Source organism: Opisthocomus hoazin, chromosome 1 (genome assembly GCF_030867145.1).
Source record: "Opisthocomus hoazin isolate bOpiHoa1 chromosome 1, bOpiHoa1.hap1, whole genome shotgun sequence".
Taxonomy (NCBI): Eukaryota; Metazoa; Chordata; class Aves; order Opisthocomiformes; family Opisthocomidae; genus Opisthocomus; species Opisthocomus hoazin.
The window spans coordinates 155,248,436-155,270,315 of NC_134414.1; the positions used below are offsets into that span (position 1 = coordinate 155,248,436).

The window sequence follows — 21,880 nt, forward strand, 5'->3', positions numbered from 1 at the left end:
TGAGACCGACCAGGAGAGACATTTTACTTCCCATATTTACCTGGGTACAAAACTTGTGTCATTTCCTAGACATCTCATAGGGAACAGAATAGGGCTTTCTGCTGAAATGCCTTATGCTGGTCACGTTAGAACAAATCAGTTCTGGATATACGGGCATAATATGAACTTAGGATATAATACTGACCTATGATAACAGATTCCATTCCCTTATTTTAAACCTCCACTGCCAAATTAAGAAAGGACTTCCAGCTAGCTGACCCTCATGTCTGTGAAATAAGGATCAGCTAAATTACATAGTCTAGTTCCAGCATAGAACAGTCTATTTCAAAATACGTAACAAATAAAATTGTGGCAAAATGTACATCATTTGTGTTTTCCTCTCTCCTTTATTTTTTTTTCCTTACATCTACACAGCCATACAAACAAACACCGTATCTTTCCTTGAGATCCTCCTGAGCTGGGGTCACACCAGCCAAGTCAGACTGGTCTTCCTTCCAATAATGTGCTTACAAATTCTGAAAAAGTTCTTTAAAAGTTTTTCTCTTTGCGCCATATAACACACAATTAATAACCATATAATCATCTAAAGGTTTTAGGGACACCAATAAACAGTAGCTTGCGTAACTCTTTTTGAGATGTTATTACTAATGAAGTACTGACACAAGACACAGAGCATCCGAAAATTTCATAGCTGTATTTAGATAACAGAATTTGTACACAAAAACCTTGTGGTGGGGTTGTCTGAAGCGTTCAGTACTGGTCTGCCTTTGCTCCTTCCTGGGAAGGAAAGGGAGCTTTTACTCTCGAATTCAGCTGGAACAAAATTTGGCAAATGTAAACATTTCTGAAATTATCATCCAGTAAAGCCATGAATTTGTTTAAGATGAAGTCGTAAGACTTACATTCATCATTCTCACTTCTGATTCACTGGAGTAAAGCATGCTGATGTGAATGGTACCCGACATACAGAAAAGGAGGACCACAACGATCACAAGTGATTTGTGTTAGTTCCTAACGAAAACGAGCTTCTAGATCCATCCAGCTTGTAACCATACATGTGACAGATAAACGTTTGTGCCAGCTCTATTTCTTTGCATCATTTCTCTCTCCTCTTACAAATCCCACGACCATTTTTCTTTTTGCAAGGTCTGTCCACACTGCTCAACTTGAGTTTGTGCTTTCATTTTCCCCTGCCTAAATGTTCATTCTCTAACCTCCTTTCTTTTGCTATCCCTGCTAATGGCTTCAGCCTGTCCTAAGTGCAGTTGGTTACCAGTTCATTTTATCACTGCTCCGACAGCACATCTTTAGACATCTTCTGGAACAACTTCTCCGACAACCAGCATCTATTTTAAATCCTGATATTTGATACTAATGGTGTGCTCTGATCTCAACATGCTTTGTATTTTATCCTCACACATCATATTTGCATTTCACCTTCTGATTAGCTGATGTTTTCCTTTTTGTTCATGTCGTCCTAAAGTGGGGACTGTGACTGTGACTGACAAAAGTTTCTTCCTAAGTGCTGAGAACTTTATCTTTCCTTCAAGTTTTCCCCTTCTAAAAAAAATTGCAGCTTTGGTGCTAGTAGCTCTTCCAGGCCTTTTTAACTTAAAAGAGAAAAAAGTTAAGAAACAATTCAGTTGCTCTGATTATTTTGCAAACAATCTTTTCCCGAATATATTTTTTTCATTCTTCTTGGGTCCTGGTGTCATTCCTTTCCATATTCTCTGCTGGATTCAGTTAGGAAGTTCTTTGGACCAGGAGGCACGATTTCATTTTCATTTGGAAAGAACCACGCACATAAATGGTGCTACATAATTACATACATGTTCTTGGAAGTTCCAGATAGGCTGTGACATTAAAGCATATAATACAGGAGAATCTAAGCTCCATGTGCTTGAACTGCTTTCTGAATGCAATTAACGTGGTAGCATTTTACACACTGAGGGCCAAATTCTCATACTCCCTTCTTTTTCTGCCAAACATATATATTAATGCTTGCAAAAACGAAGTGTATTTTTGAATCTTTATCCTACTTAATTACTGCCTCATAATGAACTGGTAGCCAGAGGGCATTTATATACAAGCATCTTCTGGAGCAGTAAGAAACCCCATTAGCTCAAGTAGCACGGGCTTGTGCTTTCAATATTTAAAACCGGGACTCTCTCCCCACTGGCAACTTCTGGCAGCTTTATAAGTATGTGTCAACAGACTTATTAAACATTGGTATTCCTCGTGAGACTTGAACTCCTGTCAGCCAGCTGGAATAAACTTTGCCTTCAGGAGCACATTATACTCTGGCAGAGTGCTGCGATCATGCCCCAATCTAGTCCTTGGCTGATGAGGAGCCTGAGAGCCCGCAGCTTACAGCTAATAGAGTAATTCCTTGTGCTCAGGTGATTAAGGCTTGTGATCTTGGTTTAAACGGTTCCCAGTTTGTAACCTTGTACTTTGCCTGTCTTGTCTGTATTTAGAGAGTGAAGCATTTCTTTAATATGTGCATTCACATGGATTATTCCTCATTCATCTACGGACTGAGTATTCTGCCTATGGACTGGGCAGCAGAAACACCAAGCCCAGGATGGTGTAAAAGAATTTTAGATCATACCTCTGGGACTGAGCTTTTAATATTCATAGTTACAAGGACCGAAGAGTAAAATAAATCCTTTTCCAGCTCACAAAGGAATTTCAAAGAAATTCCAGTCGTATTGTCTACATTATTCTTGATTGCACAGCAGTAAAGGAAGAAAGCTGTAGAAGTAAAGGAAGAAAGATTTGGATACTGGAATTCTGGCTGACCTTTCAGGGCTGCTAGGGTTGGCTGGGGTTTTTTTGATGGTGGTGGGTAAAGTCTCTACGTTAAAAATTTATCAGCTTTGATATGGAAGTTGAAGAAATAAAAATGTTACGAGACCAATTAAACATCTTTTTCCCATGTTCCTGTAGACACATCTCAGGATCGAGCCCGTGAAATGGAAAGGAGCTCTCTGCTACTGGCTGAATACTGTTAGGAAGTTCATTGCTATTTTCCCATCATTAGTTTTTCAGTCTAATGGGAATTCCACAGAAAGGAAGATGAAAAAATCTCTAAAATAAATGTTCTTTACAGGAGGCTCTCTTCTGTACCGTACTTAAAAGTTAGAACTAGGATCTGTATCTGGTGGAAATCAGCACAAGCTCACTGGCTGCAACAGAGCAATGATAACTGGTGCAGTTTGAAAATCTGGCTTCACACTTTCAAAGTGACTTGTGTGCTGGGGCACCTCTGAGGTCCTAAGGGCCTAAGTTCTGCCCTTTTAATAGATTTTCAGAAAATGCACAGTATTTGCCCTGGAAGTGACAAAACTCTCTGAATATGTTTCATTTGAGACAGCTCAAATTATGTACCTATTTTGTTTTGAAAATTTAGACCTAAACATAAGCAGCTGTGTATCACCAAATGAGACCAACTCCACTACTGCGTGAAGTAAATTAATAGTTTTCAGTCCTTGGTATATTCAGGCAATAAGCTCTTGGACACTCATTTCTGCTTTTTATGATGCAGAGTACACATAAGAATCTCCCCAAACTGAGTGATTCAGTGATAAGAGAAAGTCGAGAACTGTAATGATGATGGCAAATAAAATGCAAGTGCAGCATGCAACAGATGAACTAAAACTTTATTAAAATTGGGGGAAAAAAAGCTACTCTTAAAAGAGAAAAAGTATGATGCCTGTAAGTTAGGGATCAAAGTTGTGCAGAGACAAAGATAAAAAGTTTAGCAATAAATGTGTTGACAGTTCCATGGCGGAAAAGTTGCATTTGAATTGTCAGCAGAAGGTCTCTGGGCTCTGTGATTTGCCGCTGCATGACCACAATGCCACTGTGGTTGTTCACTTTTTTTGTGGCGAAAAAACCCTCCTGGTTCCCGCTGACGATGGACAGCAGAATTTTATCCCCATGGACAGCATTGGAAGGGCCCATGCGGAAAATGTCGGTGGGTACTTGAATGTTGGTAGGAAAAGAGAGGTGATAGTAGGTTATTCTCAGAGGCAGGCTCTGGCACTCCTTATTTTCATTACAAGGCAAGCGCTCACAGCGACTGCAAGAAAAGTGAGAACACAAGACAAGAGGAAGATTAGCGTACATTTAGCAAGCAGGATAGGAGAGCAAGGGCAGTGGGGGTGGGAAAAGATATGTTGACTTGCATACTGTATCCATTCTTCAGCCTGGCACCTCAGTCATACTGCACATGGACACTGATTAAACACGGATGAACTTGTCTGTAGCTGGTGTTTTTGGAGAAGCGTTGCAATTGTCACAAGTGCTGCCCTTTCTTTGTATGCACAGATGGATTGAGTCTGGCACCTCAGCATGGGTGAGAGTTCATTTGCATTTAGATCAGCTAGCCTCTTCCTAGGGAGAGCACCGACGCTTTTTTCTCCCCGAGTTTTATTCTTTTGTTGACTAGATGTATGTTAAACGAAGGAGGAGATTCTAAGTGGTTAGTGAGTTGACTGTGTCCTACCTGGAATGTCTGGCTGGATTTTAAGACTGAGCAAAGTATTCTGAAAACCACAAATGTACAAGGAATTGTTTTTTTTTTCGAGAGAAGAGGCCCTCTAGATACTACACTACGTATGTGCATCATCTGACCGCATACAGAGGAATGTAAACTTATTTATTTCCAAGACCACCTGTCTGTTAAGGTTTCTTCGCTTTGAAGAGAAACCTTCTTCCTCCTGATGTGGCACAGCATTTCCCTGTGCTACCCGGAGAACCAACCTGAGTCAGTCTACAGCCTGCTGTAGGTGACTCTGCTTCAGCAGGAGGGTTGAGCTAGATGACCCACAGAGGTCCCTTCCAACCCCGACCATTCTGTGATTCTGTGATTCTAACCTCCATCTAGGCAAGCACTGAAACCAAGCTCCAACAGCCCGATGCCTCCAGCATGTGCCCTACACATTCAGTCCACTCTTACACAGCCTTGGGTCACAGGAACAGTGCTGGTGAGCGAGAAAGTTGCCCTCTGCTGTCTCCTTCCCTCCTCAGCAGGCACTGCATTACAGCATCAAATCCAGAAAACTAGGAAGAGATCACCCAGACAGGCTGAAAGTGGACAACGGACATCAGCACTAGAAACCATGATCTGCATGGAGGGAGCAATCTCCTTTCTCTCTGAGAAACAGGCATGGGCATTAAAGTCATTGCTAGTAAAGAATGTTGTAGCTCACCAGCACGTTGGTGAAGATCTGACACGCCATCATACCTGGTGGGTTTGAGAAGTGTCTAAAGAATTGCATACAAGGAAAGTTTATATGAATTTCAGATTAAAGATACGCCCACATCACCACATTCAAATCGGTATCCAAACATCCTCTCAGTCAGGTGCGTGGAATTAGAAGGAGACATGACAATCTCAGCTGGGTGCTGACTTTTCAAAATTTGGGGACGATCAGGTTGTGTGTTTAGCTCCAAGCTTGCCTCATGCACAGTTACGAATCAATTAAAATATGTGCAAGAGTCTCTCCACTCAAAAGCAACATTCAGTCCACAGGCTGAGGTTTTGGAGCCTAAACTATTTCTTCATTTCTTTACCAAGAAATGCACCAGCATGAAGTCATGGTTTGCTTCTTACTACCTCAAGGAGATTCGAGTGCCCATTTCATTTATTTCACTTTGACATGTAAAATCGAGCTCCTTTCAGCAGTATCTGGTATCAAAAGAACTGTAGCTCATAAGCAAGCCCCACTTTGTTGCCAGTGCATGGCGACCTGAATTCCAGGAACTTCTCATTATATGCAAAATAAGCATTTTCAAAAAGAGTAGTTAAAAGCACCCTCAGCTCTTCAGGTAATGTGCTCTATGTTTTCTTTTAATACCACTTGCAAGCGAAAGTACAAAGCAATTCTTTGAAGACTTAAATGCATTCTTAATTTTATTCATGTGTGTAAAGAGCACGCACAAGTCTTCACAGGATGGCCGGCTAATTAGGTGTGGATACTCTTGGAATATTTTCAGGTATAGTGAGTTCTGCATTCTTTTCTGAAATGTCATCAATAACTCCACTACAGAGAATTACTCGGTTTTGTTGAAGTCAAGAGCCTACTTGGTTTTGCTGAAATCATGAAGCAAGTCAAGACAGTTAATTTCTTAGCTGAAAATGTTTTCTTCATGTAAATATTTTGGAAGTGTGTGCATGCTCATGAGCACTTACATGCTCATAAAGACGCCCTGAGTTATTCTTTCAGAAAAGTAAAATACATTTTATAATAATAGCCAGAATCACAGAATCACAGAATAGTAGGGGTTGGAAGGGACCTCTGTGGGTCATCCAGTCCAACCCTCCTGCTGAAGCAGGGTCACCTACAGCAGGCTGCACAGGACCTTGTCCAGGCGGGTCTGGAATATCTCCAGACAAGCAGAATCCACAACCTCCCTGGGCAGCCTGTTCCAGGGCTCCGTCACCCTCAGAGGGAAGAAGTTCTTCCTCATGTTTTTTTTAAGTGAACAAAAAAAAAATAATAAAGCTCCCAGCTTCCTAAGATTTGAAAAAGGAGGTTCTGCTGATTCAGAAAGTTATTTGTGGAGACAGATGTGCCTGCAGCTGGGAGCTAGAATTATTCAAAATTCATCACCTTTTATCTTATTCTTTGGTGGTGCACACTACACACTTCACTCTAGGTTTAGTTAATGTGCACTGCTTGTTCCATCAAACAACCACAAAGGAGAGATAAGAAATATTATTGCTTTCAAGAACCAGAGTTCATTCTGGGGTCATGCACCACAAAGGCAATAAGCAACGAGCATTTAAACCCCAGTGTACTCTCTAAACCTGATTTAAATGCTTCCCTTCAGTGGGCAGAAGAAAATCACGATGGCAGGGGAATCCAACGACCTACTGCTGGTTGCTGCCCAAGATCCCAGGTGCTGCTCCAGCTCTGCAGCATCTCTTGGGATGGAGGAGAGGGCCTTGCAGCCGCCGCACCCCTGTCACCACGCCGGGTCACTGCAGGAGAGAGCACGGGGGACCTGGCTGGAGAAGCCGAGTGCTGAGGAGACATCAGGATGCCACCAGAGAAAGCCAACAGAGAGCCCAAGGGAAGCCATGCACTGCTTCGCAGTGAGGCAGTTTGAGATACACCTTTGCAAACCTCTCCAATTAGGCGTGTGGGCCAGAAAAATAAGCATATAATGCTACGAAGTGCTTATTCTTGAATTGGTTCCTCATTATTTTAGCTCACTTGCTACTCTGTTCTCTTAGGTTTATTTATGTGGCTGAAATACTGCTTTCAAAGAATTACTCATAGTTGGACTGCCATGTACCAAACACTGGTTACTCACCAAGGAAGACAAAACTACCAAAACTGGAGAAACAGGCTCTGGGGTTGCCAGGGCTGGCAGCGGCTGGCCAGGACAGACCGGAGCTGACAGTGTGGGGAATATTGGGCTGCTTTCTGGCAGCTATATCTGGGAACCCGCTCAGACGGTCTCTGGAGTCTTTATCTGCCCATTTTAGACTGCTTTAAAGAGCTGCAAGCAGCTCAGGTCTGCTAAATCAGAAGATCATTATTTGTTGCTAAAAAAGAAAGACCTTTCTACTGATAGGGAGAATTAAATTGCACTGAGGAAGACAGTCAAACACAAAGACAGACTGCCACGGAGGCAATGCATTTCTTCTCATTCAAGGATCCGAAGCAAAAATTAATCAAACGACTCAGAAATACTCCAGTTAGACCTCATTCTGTTTCGGCGTACAGGGGTGGACTAAGATTACCCATCAAGGTCCTCATTTCCTATGGTTCATGACAAAAGGCTAAATGCAATTTTACAAAGTTCGTAACTTCAGAAGTTTCGGAGGTTTTTGGTAAGGAAGACAAAAAGCACAACTGTAATCACCTAACAACTTTCAGATTTCTGCTCCAAAACATGACAGCAAACTGTTCAAAGAAAAACAAAAAAAAATCATCAAAATGTCTTAAACACACAAAGCAACGCGCTCCTGCTTACTCTTGCTCTTGGAAATAAGTGAACCGCTTTGCCTGAAATTTGCCAAAACTTGAGCTTGAGTCAGACACCTGGCATGCACAACTTCAACCGTTGGTTACATTTTGGTAAAATTCTAAGCCGTTAAAAACAGGTCCTAATAATGAGAAGCGACGGGCAACCTTAATAATATGCAGACATGTCTAGAATATAAAAATATTTCCCAATCTGGCTCAGTGCAGCACACCTTTCTGACACACCGCCATAACCACTTCTTTATCTTTTCTGCTGTTTTTCTTGGCTTAAATATTACAAATGTTTGACTTCAGTGTCACATGAAGAGAATTTAATTGTTATGCAATTTGAAAACAAAAAGTGTTTGGCAAGGCAGTACAGCGAGTTAAGTCCTATTGTGAGTAGCTGTAGATCTTAATTATCCTTGGAAAAATACCAAGCCTATGGGCTGATCGAGACAAAAAAAAAATGCAGAATTTAAGCAAAAGAGATAGGACCTTCAATAAAATTGTTACCATTAAGGATCAGACCATGCCAGGCACTTTGCTGGTCTTTGGGGAAGGTTACACAGGCTGTTTGCTCCTGAAGCTCAGAGTATCTCTACAGCATCCTGAGCTTTCGATCTGTAGCATGGGATGATCCTGTGATTGCTTCACCTGATGACAATCACCACTGCAACAGCCACCATGCAAAAATCTCTGCTTTAAAGGTACTGAGTAAGGAAGCTTCTGCAACGCTGAGGGCTGGTGCCTGCACATAAGGATTTTAAGAGAAATAAAAATGCATAAACTTGGATTTGTAGGACTGAGGCCAATTAAATTATAGCTGTTCCAAAGAAAATGTTGGAGAACAGGGTAAAAAAAAATCCCATGAGGTGCCAACTTGATGAGAGTGGAAAACGTGTTATCCTTCTTATGATGTGCCAAGTTGGTGACACTGGGATGCATTTTGAATAAAAAGGAGAGGAAAATGGTATCTGTAATAGATACAATATTATGAGAAGTCAATTATTTTGATTTTAAAGTCCTGGCACAAGGTTGGATGAAAAAAGAGATTTAATGTCATTATCATACAGAAGCTAATGAAGATATGCTAGCTATCATCTATGCTGGGCTATATATGCCAAAAAGAAATGACTCAAGAACAGGTAAATTAGTTTGGGTGTAAAAAGGGTGCTGTCTTACAAAATAGTTGCCCAATGGGCACAAGGCAAACCAATACATACACCCCGATTCTAGCATGGTGGTAAAATACTCGTATACTGGCTAAGTACCTGCCTCCCTATTGAACTAACTTGGAGATTTTGCAATAAAGGTACTGAACTCATATTCTCTTTGTTTCATGCAAACACATTTTTGACAATAAATTTAGTAACTGTGTCTGTAGCTGTTGAGAGGGGAAAACCTAATAAATCCAACAAGATAATAACTCAAGGAATTAAAATAATTAGAACTTCACTGAGCTGCTACAGGATTTGTGTCTGACTCATAGCCTAATTATAGCCCTAGCACATCAGAAGAATCTCTCCCAATGAGTTAGGCAGAGTAAGCCATTACAGGGCCCCAACGATCCAGACACAGAAAAACAATTCAGACATTCCATTACTTCCGCAAAAGGTCCCTTAAATCTCAAACACTCACTAATTTCAACACATGCATAAAAATGTAGATAAGAAAGAAGATGAAATGGAATGCATGTGTACGATGCATATTTTATAAACTGGACTTTGCAACTCAGAGTAGAAATCTGCTAATTTTGCTTCGTGGCCCACAGTAAATGACTTTTTTTGAATTAGGATACAAATGAACCCACAGTATGACAAATCAACATCTGCATCACGAGGCGCTGCTTGTTTAACGATGTGACAAATACAATTTAAAATTGAATTATTGTTGACACTTGTCAGAATAAAAGCGTATTTTATAAATATCTGGTTTTATACTATGATCTCCCTCTACAACATTCTGGGCAAATACATCTGCTGTGCCACTGATATGGCATTTCCTGGCTTAAGGTTTAAACGACAATTAACTAATCCCCACAAAGTCCCTCTTACGAAGATCACTATCAGCTTCATTGTACAGAGGTGGCACAGAGTACTCAATTTTACTTCAAAGATGCTGGGTATATGAACACTGACTGTGAAAAGCAACAGCAGGCTGATGACAAAATGTGATTTATCAGCTTTCCTCCCTCGCTGGCGGAGCGGACACTCACCTGAGCATGGGGCACACAGCAGGGACCCCAGGGCAGCCTGCAGAAGCCCCGCTGCAGTACAGGGTCGCCGTAAAGCCCCGGGAGCGGGGAAAAGCCGTCACCTGCACCAGCCGTAAACTCTAGCTAGGCGACTCAAATTTTGCAACAGCTTCTCCAGACTGCTAGCACCATTTGGTGGGTATAAATGAGCTGCCAGCTGCTCCTCCTTCCCTACCTATGGCTCATATTTTCAACACCAGAATGCGTAGAGTTTCTCCGAGCTAGGCTGAGAGACATAAATATTGGCAGCAGCTAACATACCGCCCTTGCTAGGGTTCCAGCTTTTTTAACGGAGGTGAAATGGTACTAAAAATAAGACATTCTTGCAGTGCTAAGACTTCAGAGAGGGAGCTAAAAATAACTCTTCCACTGGAGTGTAACAGTAAGGAAAGACTACGTGTGAAAGGAAACAAAAGCCAGAATTCTGCAGCTGAATGAAAGCCTCCTAACGGGTTGCCTGCAAGGCAGCCAGAGAGGGAACATCAGCTTATGGCTCTGGAGATCATTACGATGCAAACCACTGACATACGGCATTTTTTCAGGGAATACCTTTTTCTTAGACTGAAACACAAGCGTGAGAAAGGGACCAGACCCGTGTGTGCGAAACATAGGCTAGGCTTACCAACAAAGTACAGATTTGCCACAATCTGTTATGTATTCAGCTGGCAGTGGCATGACAAAAAAGACTTTATTTTTTTTAATCTTTTTTTTTTTCTTGAAAAAGAAAGTACTTACGTATCTCCTGACTTGCGGTAATTTTCTGGACATTCCAAAGACAGACAGCGAAAGCCCCCCTGGATGTTAAAGCAGGTCTCATTGAAAGAGCAGTTATGGCTTTCTGCAACACACTCATCAATATCTGCCAAACAGAAAAAGATGAGTGGATTAAACACGTGCCTTTCCTCTACCTGCAGGTGCCAGATGATGAAAGTATCATATTAGGTACTACAGAACATGGGATGCAATTAAACTTGATTACAGGATTGGAATGGGAGAGCAGGAGAACCCAAAAAAAAAAAAAAAAAAGAGAAAATAACCCAAACAACAGGCAAGAACGGGAAGAGGAAGAGCAGCAGTGCCACTAAGTGGACAAGATCTAAATATTTGCTGAAATGTTTACAGTAGGCTATTTCCTTTTAATGGCTAAACTAACTTACACCACTTCACACTGCGGAATCTTCATCTTCCGAATTTCTTAGAATTCTTTAATAATGTTATAAAATGTATTCTCTACTTCATTTGATATTTTATAAGATAAATTTCCATTACATTTACTATTAAAATACCAGTTTCTTCAGATCTTAAGCTGATGTTTACTGCTTTACCTATGCTGTTGTAGGAAAGGCGTATTTTTAAACATAAAAACTTGCTAGAACTCCACAGAGTCCACAATCCAGATAGGACTCCCTGCAGTTACTGAGCTCACCTTGGCAGCTGCGTGCGTTGGGTGCCAACCTGTAACCAGTGGAGGGACAAGTGCATTGAAAGCTCCCAGGAATATTGATACATCGGAAGGAACAGATATGCCCGCCGGTAGGTAAAGCACATTCATCAATATCTGCAAGGAGGAAACACCACTAATTTACTATGTGTTCATGACATTCAAACCAAGTGCACATGTACAGTGTTCTCCCTGTGAGCTTCAAACATGATTTCATTATTCTAATTGCAAGGCAAGGATAAAGGTCATCAGATAGGGATGGGCTTGAGTCAATAAAGGCTGTCAGGAATAAATGGAGGTGTAAAGAAAATTAAAGCAATATAAAGGCCCAAGACACAAAGCGCTTTACAGCAACGTGTATCACAGTACTTTACAAAAGGGAGGGAGAGGAATAGTTTTATCTTTGTTCTTACAAAAAGTAAACTGAGATGAGGTGTTCTGCCCAAGGTCTTACTGTCTAGTCAGGAGATCTAAGTCCAAATTCGGGATCTTGTCCACGAGGTCACATCCACGTCCTTGTATTTGAGGAAAACCTACTTTCACATTAGTTCAGAACCAGCCACAAAACGAGGATATATAAAATACTACCCAGTAATATTATGTATTATATATGTATCATGTAAATGTGTTTGTATCTTCACTTGCTGAAGACTAGAAATTCTGTTAGTTCATTAGGAAAAAAAAAGCAAAACACATTTCTGGCAAGTTACAAAAGCATACCAAGCTACAGTTCCATGTAAACAGCAAAACCAGCATGACACAAGCAGAGGTACTTCTAGACTAGGGCATGGGTGGGAGACCTTCATGAAATACAGTTTCATAGTTTCACAGGAAAATGCCAAAGAGAATCAAATGTTAAAACGAAACAATTACAGGTACACGGAGCTGTTCATGTATGTTACAGTGAGAATAAGAAATGCACACTCATCCTCTGTCATGATAATGCTTACCTTCACATGAAATCCCATCTACGTCACTAAGTTGAAAGCCACGGCGGCAGTAACACTGATAGGAGCCGTACACATTGGCACACTCTTGACTACAGGGGCTGCTCTCACACTCATTTAAATCTGAAATGCAAAATTATATGCCTGAACCCCAAATTTCTTGCTATATTTGTCACTCCTATTACAGGACTAAGGCAAAAGATTGGAAGACTCTGTTTTTAATCAAAAAAGGATTGTATGCGTGTCACTGAGTAAGCTAGAAATGGGGGGCTTTGAGTGTGTTATCCTCAACTGAGCCTGGTAGCACAGGTTAATCTGCACCTTGCTACTATTTCCCACTGTCCTTCAAGGTGCGTGACTTGGAGGGAGTCTTTATGACCACACTTGCATTTTTCTGCAGCAAGGCTGGTTTTGAAGGTCTTGAATCTGATCTAGCTGAATCACTCTTCAAAACACAGTAAATGCAGACCCATACATGTCTGCGTGATCCAGCCAAAGAGCAATATATTGGAGCTGTGGGATACAGTGGCCTTGATTAATCATAACACCATTCATGTAATCACACTGGGTTGATTTCTTATGCCATTCCAGTGCAGTCTTACAAGCTAAAATCAAGCGAAAATAGCTAAGTAGCAATGAGCTATATCTCACGCTACATGACCAAAGCGTCTGACAGCCGTACCTTCACATGACCTGCCATCAGCTGAAAGTTTGAATCCCATGGTACACGTGCAGTAATAGGAACCAGGAGTATTCTCACACTTGTGAGCACAAAGGCGTCCTGGGTAGCGTCTGCATTCATTGATATCTGCAATGACAAACATATACAGAGGTCTGTGTATTTCCTGGCTTCACTGCGGTAGTAGTCTGGACAAGAATGCAGTCATAAAAGTTTGATTTTTATTTTCCATATCTAAATTTCATACTACAGAGGGAAGGACTTGATCAAAATGCTGATATAGAAGGACCTCAGCGCACAATTGAATTAGAGCTGTAAAGAAGAAGGTTGCTTTGATCTTCCAAAGGAATGTTTTGCTGTAGGTGCATATAAAAGTATCACAGAAAACAATTACGTGCACTCTCATAATCTTACCTTTTAAGAGGATAACAGGTAACATGTTGACAATATTAATACAGCTTCCTTTGAAGTATCAGTATCTTTTTAATATGGTATTAGATTTATACAAATAATACAGCAGTCAATTTTACATTCAGATGAAAGAGGTGACAGAGAGAGCAATAGCATTCTTTACATGGGCTCATTTTTTAAAATGCCGTGGCTGCGTGTATTGAAGTCAATAGCTGCAACTCACCAATACAAGTTCTACTGATGACATCAAAAGAATAGCCAGATTTGCACTCACAACGGTAATTGCCTGGGGCATTTATACAAACATGGCCTTCTCCACAAGGCTGATTAGAAGACGAGCACTCATCCACATCTGAAAAAAAGAAGTGATTGAAAGTACACTTCTGAGCGTGCCAGTTGAGAGAAGAGCAACAAGTTAACACACTTCTACGTCCCCTAGTAGTTATAAAGCGTTCTGAAACAGAAAGCAAGATCTGGATCGACCTCTCAGCCTCCACAAGATCAGAGTCACAAATCCAAACTACTCTTACTGAAACAGGTTCTCTCTCAGACGTCCTGTTAATGTTGATGGACTTGGGAGGAAAATCAGGAAATCAGTCAATCTTTGGAGGAAATCAGGTGCAAAATTGTTTCATTATGCACACTCATTATTCATGGATCATATCTTCAGCTAGTTAAGATGCCAGAGATCCACAGTCAATAGTGCTTTGATAAGCCATCTACAACAATTGAAAACACATGCAAAAATACCTCTCTTTGCAAAAGCCACCTTAGTTAAGAGCCAGCCAAAGGCATGTATGCCTTTCAGTGTTACTTGATTGGCTTCTGTAGGACATTAAGTGGGCCTTGTGTACAGCTCTATATTGTGGAGATCTGAGACCATACAGCATTGTTCCAAAACGCTAGTATAGCTACAGACAATGCCATTTTTGGGAGGTGATTATAATTTCTCCTCTTTTCAGAATGTAAGGTTTCATGAGTTATATGCAGGACTGACTGTGGATCCTTCTCATTCTTCGCTCGTTGAGACTGCCATGAGGGAAAGAACAGGATCAGGAATTGACCATGGGAATGAGAAAAACTTGGCCAAAGTGCAAGAAACTGGTAAACATAAATGACAGATGTGATCTACTTCAAACTGTTTTTTCTTCCAAATCTTTACTTACCGACACATCTTGTTCCATCTTCATGGAGATGATAACCTCGGCCACAGCTGGGTGAGATTCGCTGGCAGGTATATGAGCCATCAGTGTTAATACACATCTGTCCAGCTGGGCATGGCATGTTGGTGCTCAGGCATTCGTTGATATCTACAAGAGCACAAGAGGTCAACGTAACTATCTGCTGTCTCAAGATGTTTAAGGTAAGATGCTTTCCTTATGTAATCCTTCAGAGTTTGAAAAGTTCTGCCCATAGGGCTATACAACCACTCTTGACATTTAGCTTCACCGATATAATGCTTCCAGGGTGAAGATCAGGAGAGGTATGAGAGGCCCAGATCCCACCAAAAAGCAGAGGAAATTGGGTATAGAACTTACATTTGCTTAAAAGCCTTCGAAAGTCTCCCCTGAACACACGAAGAGATAATCAACTATTGCGTTCACCAGCTCAACCAGCTATGGTGCAGTCTGCAGGTTGTGGCCAACAGGCAAGGAGTTATTTGGTAGTATGCATTCATAGAGGTAGTAGCTGACTCCGTTTTTACAGAGAGATAAAATACTGCTCACAGGTGTTCACACCGCACATTGTCTTACGGTAAGTTGTCCACGTAAACACAGAAGAATGTGAATTTTGTATTCACAAGACCATGTGGCCCTCTACCATCCATCAAATATATATCTGTTTTTTTTTTACAAACTGGACATCGTATAACTTGATGACAAAGATACTCTTTGCCTGGTAAGAACCCACTACAAAGTCAAATCTCGGAAAACATAATGAGACTAAGCTGTATTAACAGTATGGTCTGGTGTGGTGTATCTAGCCAAGAAGGTAAGGAGTTCACTGGTACCCAAGGTCAGCACGTGCTATCAGTCTGGGGGAAAGGAGTTTCAGAGTCAGGAATCAGTGGCTACAGGAGGTACTGAGGCAGCCTTTGCCACCTGGAAATGTCGATGTAATTAAGACGTGACAGTTTGTAGGAGCAGCGCCGTTTGTGAGTGTATGGACTTGCATCCCACAACCTTCAGCAAAGTCCAGCTTCACGTCAGTACTTCTCTGCCTACAATTTTTCTCACTGTTTCACTGGGATATTATCATCATTTACCCAGTTTTACCCAGTGTTAACTGTTGAAGAGCTACTGCTTTCCAGTTGGCATGGGGTGACCCTGCTTCGGCAGGAGGGTTGGACTAGATGACCCACAGAGGTCCCTTCCAACCCCTACTATTCTGTGATTCTGTGATTCTGTGATACGGTATTAAGCACAGCAGCTTGTAGGGTATTAAGCACGGCTGCCTGAAGATGGGGAAGGGGACGTAGTACAACGTGAAACCTTTTCAGCCAGGCCGCTCAGCCAGTTCCACAAGTCCAAGACGCGCTCCGCCACCGGGGGAATTCAAAGTTCAGTCGAGACTTGAAAATACTACTCAAGGGAAGAGCTGATAGATTTGTAGGTCACGTTAGACAGTTCCATTTCGACTCTGCTGGAAACCAGTAATTCTAACATACTTATAGAAAGGTTATAATTCTGTTTCCTAGGAGTCTTGGAAATAAGGCATTAGCCTGACAGATTGTCATCAGTCTTTAAAATAAAGCTCCTCTCCACAGCGTATTGTAACTGGCCCATCACTGTCATACATAATAAGATTGTTGATAGGCTGTAACCAATGGGGGACAGGTCTGGAAAGACCTACATACCTGTAAAATCACGCATACTAATATCAGCAAAGCATGTTACACAGGATGTCATAAATTACAGCTCTTTATACCAAGCTATAGCTAAAACCTTATGGATAGAGGGAGATATATCACAATTTTTTTTACCAATTTTGTTTCAGATAAAACACGCAAAGACTTAAGGAAAATGTTCAAATTCAGCTAAGTGCCTTAGGTAACCAAATCTCATTAAAACCAAAGATCTTGTATTTAAGTCTTTTATTTAAATTGCTTTCATCTGTAAATCTCACCTGTGGGACCAAGCCTGCCTTTAAAGGAGTGGAAAAAAAACCCACCATAGTAGAGCAATGCATACATGCATGAAGAATGACTTGAGAAGCTCAGAACTCACCCAGAGAAACTACAACTTATCTCATGAGCAACACCTAAGCATTCACTGAGATAAGAATACGTCTTACCAATACAGTTGCCTAGCGCATCTTGTATAAACCCATTCATGCACTGTAGCTTGGGTCGGCAACGGAAAGATCCTGGAGTATTCTGACAGATAAAATCGGGGGGGCAGTTATGAGTACCAGTCTCACATTCGTCAATATCTGGTACACCACAAAAAAAACATTGTTAGCAGGAGTTTGGCAGAAGCTTTTTCATCACATTTAAAACAGAAGACACAGTTAAAAATGTCAGATAGATTAATCCTCAGCGTACCTTCACGCAATTCAATGCGGTGACCCAGCATCAATCTGCCCTACTACCTCAGACAGAACCTCAGTAAAAACTGGTGGAATAAGTGAAGGCTTTCAAATTATTTTGTAATTAGCGTTATATATAGGGGTGCGTGTGTTTACTATGCCTTACAAATTTAGTTCTCATAATTAAAGCATCATGTGCAGCAGTGTCCAGCCTTGATTCAGCAGTGTGCTTATACATGGGCTCAGCTTTGAAGTCAGTAAGATTTAATTATATGTCTGAGTGCAATTTTAATTTTAACCTTAGATCCAATGCAGACATTGTTCATTTCTTTCATAAGCGAATTAGCTGGCCTTCATTCTCATCCGTATTAAGGCTTGCAATATCCTTGCATTATTGTGCTTTAAATGCACATAAATATGATTTCTGCTCGCTTTAAAACTCCATTCCAGTTCAGAACAGACAATAAGTATTTGTGAACAAATTATGATTCAGATAAAGCAGACAAGGGCTAATGAGGCTTTGTTCACGAATGTAACCCTGTCCACATAAAAGCAACTGAAATTCAGTGTTTGCCACCTTGCAAAGGGATGAAATCTCCTAAAGCTATTAAAATACAGAAACTTTCTAGCAATAGCATGCCTCAAATTTCCTATTTATGCAGGGGACACAACAGCAGATGCAATTGCTTATCCCTAGAACTTTGTGAGACTTAAATAATGAGCCTGTTTTAAGTCCGGGATTGGTTAATATTGCATTGGCTTCAGCAGGGTTCTACATGTTGCACAACTCTGTCATTTTACTCAGCATTTAAAAATCATACATGGAGATTATTTATTTTCTATTTTCATTGCTATTAACATTAATAATTATAATTATTAGCATATCTTATCCAGATAAGAAATTTCTAACACTAATGGCGTGCCTAATTTACTGTCTCTACTCCTTTTTTTCCACCAGAGAAAAACTGTTAATATTTGCTGGTAAGATACTTGTTGGCCTAAATCTGATGTCATTCAAATCAGCAGAAATTTTACTTCAAAGTGATCAGTTAGACCACGATACTTTGAAAAACATTGTCTGCATGGTCTGCAGGTTTTGCATTGCAGTTTGCTTGTCAGCTTTCTCATTCAATCTAGTATTCACCACTGACCAGTTCCTACAATAAAAGGTCACCCAGCAGTTTGGTTGAGTTAATTTACTCAGTGGAATGAAATTACAGTCTGTTTATAAACAATTCTAAGCTTTGGGGGAACAGACTTTCTCATAGTGGAAACCAATTCCCCATCAAATGGAGTTTGCTGGTAACTTCTATCTCTGCAAAAGCAGCATGTCACGTGAAGTCATGGATGCACGTAACAGCATGCTTTGAGCTACCTGCAATGTGAAATCAGTCATTTCTTTAGTTAAAAAAAAAAACAGACTATTACCCTTCTCTTCAAACACAGCTAGTCAAGAACAGTGCTTTTAACCCCTTTCCATTTTTAAACCCTTAAGAATGTTGTGATGAAGAAACAAATCCCTTTGTAACAAACTTAACCCTCTTGAGGATAAAGGCTTACTTTTTTAAAAGATACATCTATCTTAGCATTTTCAAACTGAAATCACCTGGTCACTCCTCTTACACACTCTGAAGTGTGCAAACTTGATTCTTTCAGGTGAAACTAAACCATTAGACATGGTCCAGGAGCAGGACTTGGGCACTCCACTCACTAACGAGCAACAAATTCACAGGACCAGACTAGAGCTTGCCAGAAGTAAACACCAGAAAAATGTGCATAGTGTGAGTGCTGGGCCTTCAAAATCAGCTGTTTCAGTCCCCAGACCAGCTCCTATCGCACAACACAAATTGCCAGTGTAAAATAAATGTAGTTCTCTCTCTTGGAAGTCTTTGCAGTAGTCCACAGAGAGCCTGATCTGGTATCTGCAAGGTGACAGGTGGAAAACTACTGTCCCCAAAGAACTAGCACCGTCTGTGTGTCCCTGCGTAACGACAGCTTACACGTATAGTTACCAAAAGTAAGAGAGCATGACACGATGATATACTTATTTTTTTACTGAAATCTGAAAGATTTCAGTTCCTCTGCACAGGACGTACCTTTGCAGCGACTGTCATCTGTTAGTTCATAACCAGTCCCACAGCTCGTGTCCCGCTGACAGCGAAAGGAGCCTAACGTATTGACACAAGTTTGTCCAATCCCACAGCTGTGTGTCCCAGTGATACACTCATTAATATCTAGAATATGCAAAATTAAAAAAAAAGAGTAAAGAAGAAACATGAAATCACTGGGAAGAGAAGAGATCAAAGGCTAGCTGTGGGCACACTCCCAACCAGTCATTACTCTGAGCATCAGGACACAAAAAAAGGGGTGGATTTGGCCTCACGCTCAGACACCCGCAACGTGGCTACTCATCTCTGTTCTCAGAGTGTGAGCGAGTAAAGACATCTTGACCCCCCTGGTAACAGGACTTAGGACTGCTGGTTTGCTGTACTTAAGAAAGAGGAGGAAATTGTACTGAGTGAGAGCAAAGGGCCAACATCATCTGACTGAGTCCAGCAGCAGAGGATTATAGTGACTATGTGAATGAGGGAAGCTCTCAGCCATCCTTCTTTGCTCTGCCTCCCACCCACATATGGCTTAGGGACTCTCCAAGCCACAGGCTGCAACTTTCTACTCTATAGCTACTGACAGACATGTCTTTTGTGATTTTTTCCTTTTCTCTTTGAATGCAGAAAAATATTTGTCATCCACATGTAGCAAACGTAAAAGTTCTTCCTTTTTCTATTTCACACTAGGTTAGTATTAATGTGACCAATCATCAATATCTATTTTGTATTTCGAAGTTTGTGTCTGAGCTACCTACCTAGACTCCTTTTTCAGTGAATGAGAGAAAAAGGCACTCCTGATGAGTAATGCTTTTCATCCTAGAACAGCTATGCAAAACAGGCCAGATGAATTGTGCCCTGGAAGTGCGTGTTCCCCTCAGCCAGCACCAAAAGCAGCCTAGGCTGACTAGCTCAGAAGCAGATGTCTACACTGCACGTGTCTGAAACCAAGCGCAATGAGCTCTATCCCAGCCCATTTCATCTGATGTCCCTCTAGTCCTTCTTCTGGGAGAACCTTAACAGTTCTTCCCCCTTGATTATTCCCGTGCCACTCATGATACCCAAAACTTCCATCCTTTCTGTCAGTTATGTCCTTAACAAGCTGAAGAATCCTGCTCTACTTCATCTGCCTTATCAATTGCTATCTGCTATTATAAAAGAGAACAAGTACTTTATTTTGCTTTTATTCACAACAATAAATTCAAGATCTTCTGCTGTTTCTCCATTCTAAATCCTCCATCTCTTCTGCTGATTCTTTCTTAACTCCATCTTCCCACAGCTCTCATTCCAACACTTTGTTTAAATCAGCTTTTTATGATCTCACCTCTTTCCACACCTGGCATAAGCATATTCTGATCTCTTCTGTCTGGTTCTTTTTTAATCTATTCTTGCTCTTTTAAAACAAGGATGTTGATAATTGAGACAAGGGTTTTCTTTCTTTTACCTTCACAGTTGACACCGTCTGGTTGAAGCTGATACCCAACAAAGCAGGAGCAGACGTAACTGGATCCTGTGTCTCTGCACTGCTGAGAGCAAGGACCACCACCTAATTGGATATTTTAAGAAGTCTTGTGTTATTAAGAGGCTCTTCACAGGAACTGAAAGAAACCATTGATTTACAGGATGGTTGCTGATTTATTTAGAAAAGCAGATAACAAAACACACACCTATGCAGAAGAAGGAAAGGGCTAAACACTGAAAGAAGTGTTTGTAATCACCAGGTTCTTTCAGCTCTAAAAATGAATACAAGAAGGAAGAAAATTAAGGAGTCACTCATAGCCCATCATTGTTAGAAGTTGAAGGGCGAATGCTGATGAGCTCAGACACCTCCTCAGGTTTTGGCTGGGAAGATAAAATTTAGTATGGTGATTACTGTAAAATAAGGAAGACAAGATGCATCACCATAAGTCAATGAAACATTTTCACTAGTAGATGCATTAGGCTTTATTTTTAGCCCATTGTTATTAGGACCATGCTCCTGAATTAGCTACAGCATGTGCGCTTTTCCTGCTCAGCAGGCAGGAAGAATTCGGCTCATTGTTAAGAAAACTTACTTTTTCTGTTCTTGTTAAAAATAAATTAACATAAAAAACATTTAATATTCTCACAATAGAGAAATGGTTATATACTTCCAACTATTTGTTGTAAGAGTATTGATATTCTCAGTACAAACAGAATCTGTCATCCGCTGTTTTTCAGACTGGCTGGATAGGCATTAAAGAAAGGTTTGAGCTAAGCACAATCAATGTGGGCAAACGCAGCTATAACGCTTTAAACTTTTGAGTGAACTAAAATAATTTTTTAAAGTGCAACAATTTCACAGGGCCATTGATACACCACAGAAAATTAGGTCTGTACACAGTACTGGCATAGACAATGACCTTAGAAGGAACCATAGCCTTGTGGTTGAGATGGACAGCTACAGCCTTCTGAACCTCTGCTAGTGCTGGGAGCTCCTGTCAGCCACAGTAAAACCTATCGTGGAGGTGCTGGAGGAACAGAATTAATTTTGTCCTATACCATGAAGGTG

At 40.9% G+C, this 21,880-nt stretch overlaps 1 protein-coding gene across 3 annotated transcripts in view; it reads right to left on the bottom strand.

Moving 5' to 3' along the window:
• Window positions 1-21,880, bottom strand: part of FBLN1 (fibulin 1) — an 82,638-nt gene that overhangs the window by 27,219 nt on the left and 33,539 nt on the right. For 2 of the 3 annotated variants that reach the window (XM_075442656.1, XM_075442672.1), the window contains exons 6-14: window positions 20,795-20,896; window positions 19,342-19,479; window positions 17,012-17,149; window positions 14,884-15,027; window positions 13,941-14,069; window positions 13,310-13,435; window positions 12,631-12,750; window positions 11,666-11,797; window positions 10,975-11,098 (exon numbers count right to left, since the gene is read on the bottom strand). In XM_075442656.1, coding sequence (XP_075298771.1) covers window positions 10,975-11,098; window positions 11,666-11,797; window positions 12,631-12,750; window positions 13,310-13,435; window positions 13,941-14,069; window positions 14,884-15,027; window positions 17,012-17,149; window positions 19,342-19,479; window positions 20,795-20,896 — 1,153 coding nt within the window. Of the gene's footprint in view, window positions 1-3,644; window positions 4,085-10,974; window positions 11,099-11,665; window positions 11,798-12,630; window positions 12,751-13,309; window positions 13,436-13,940; window positions 14,070-14,883; window positions 15,028-17,011; window positions 17,150-19,341; window positions 19,480-20,794; window positions 20,897-21,880 lie in introns of those variants that run through there. The other variant, XM_075442663.1, reaches the window with a different exon arrangement.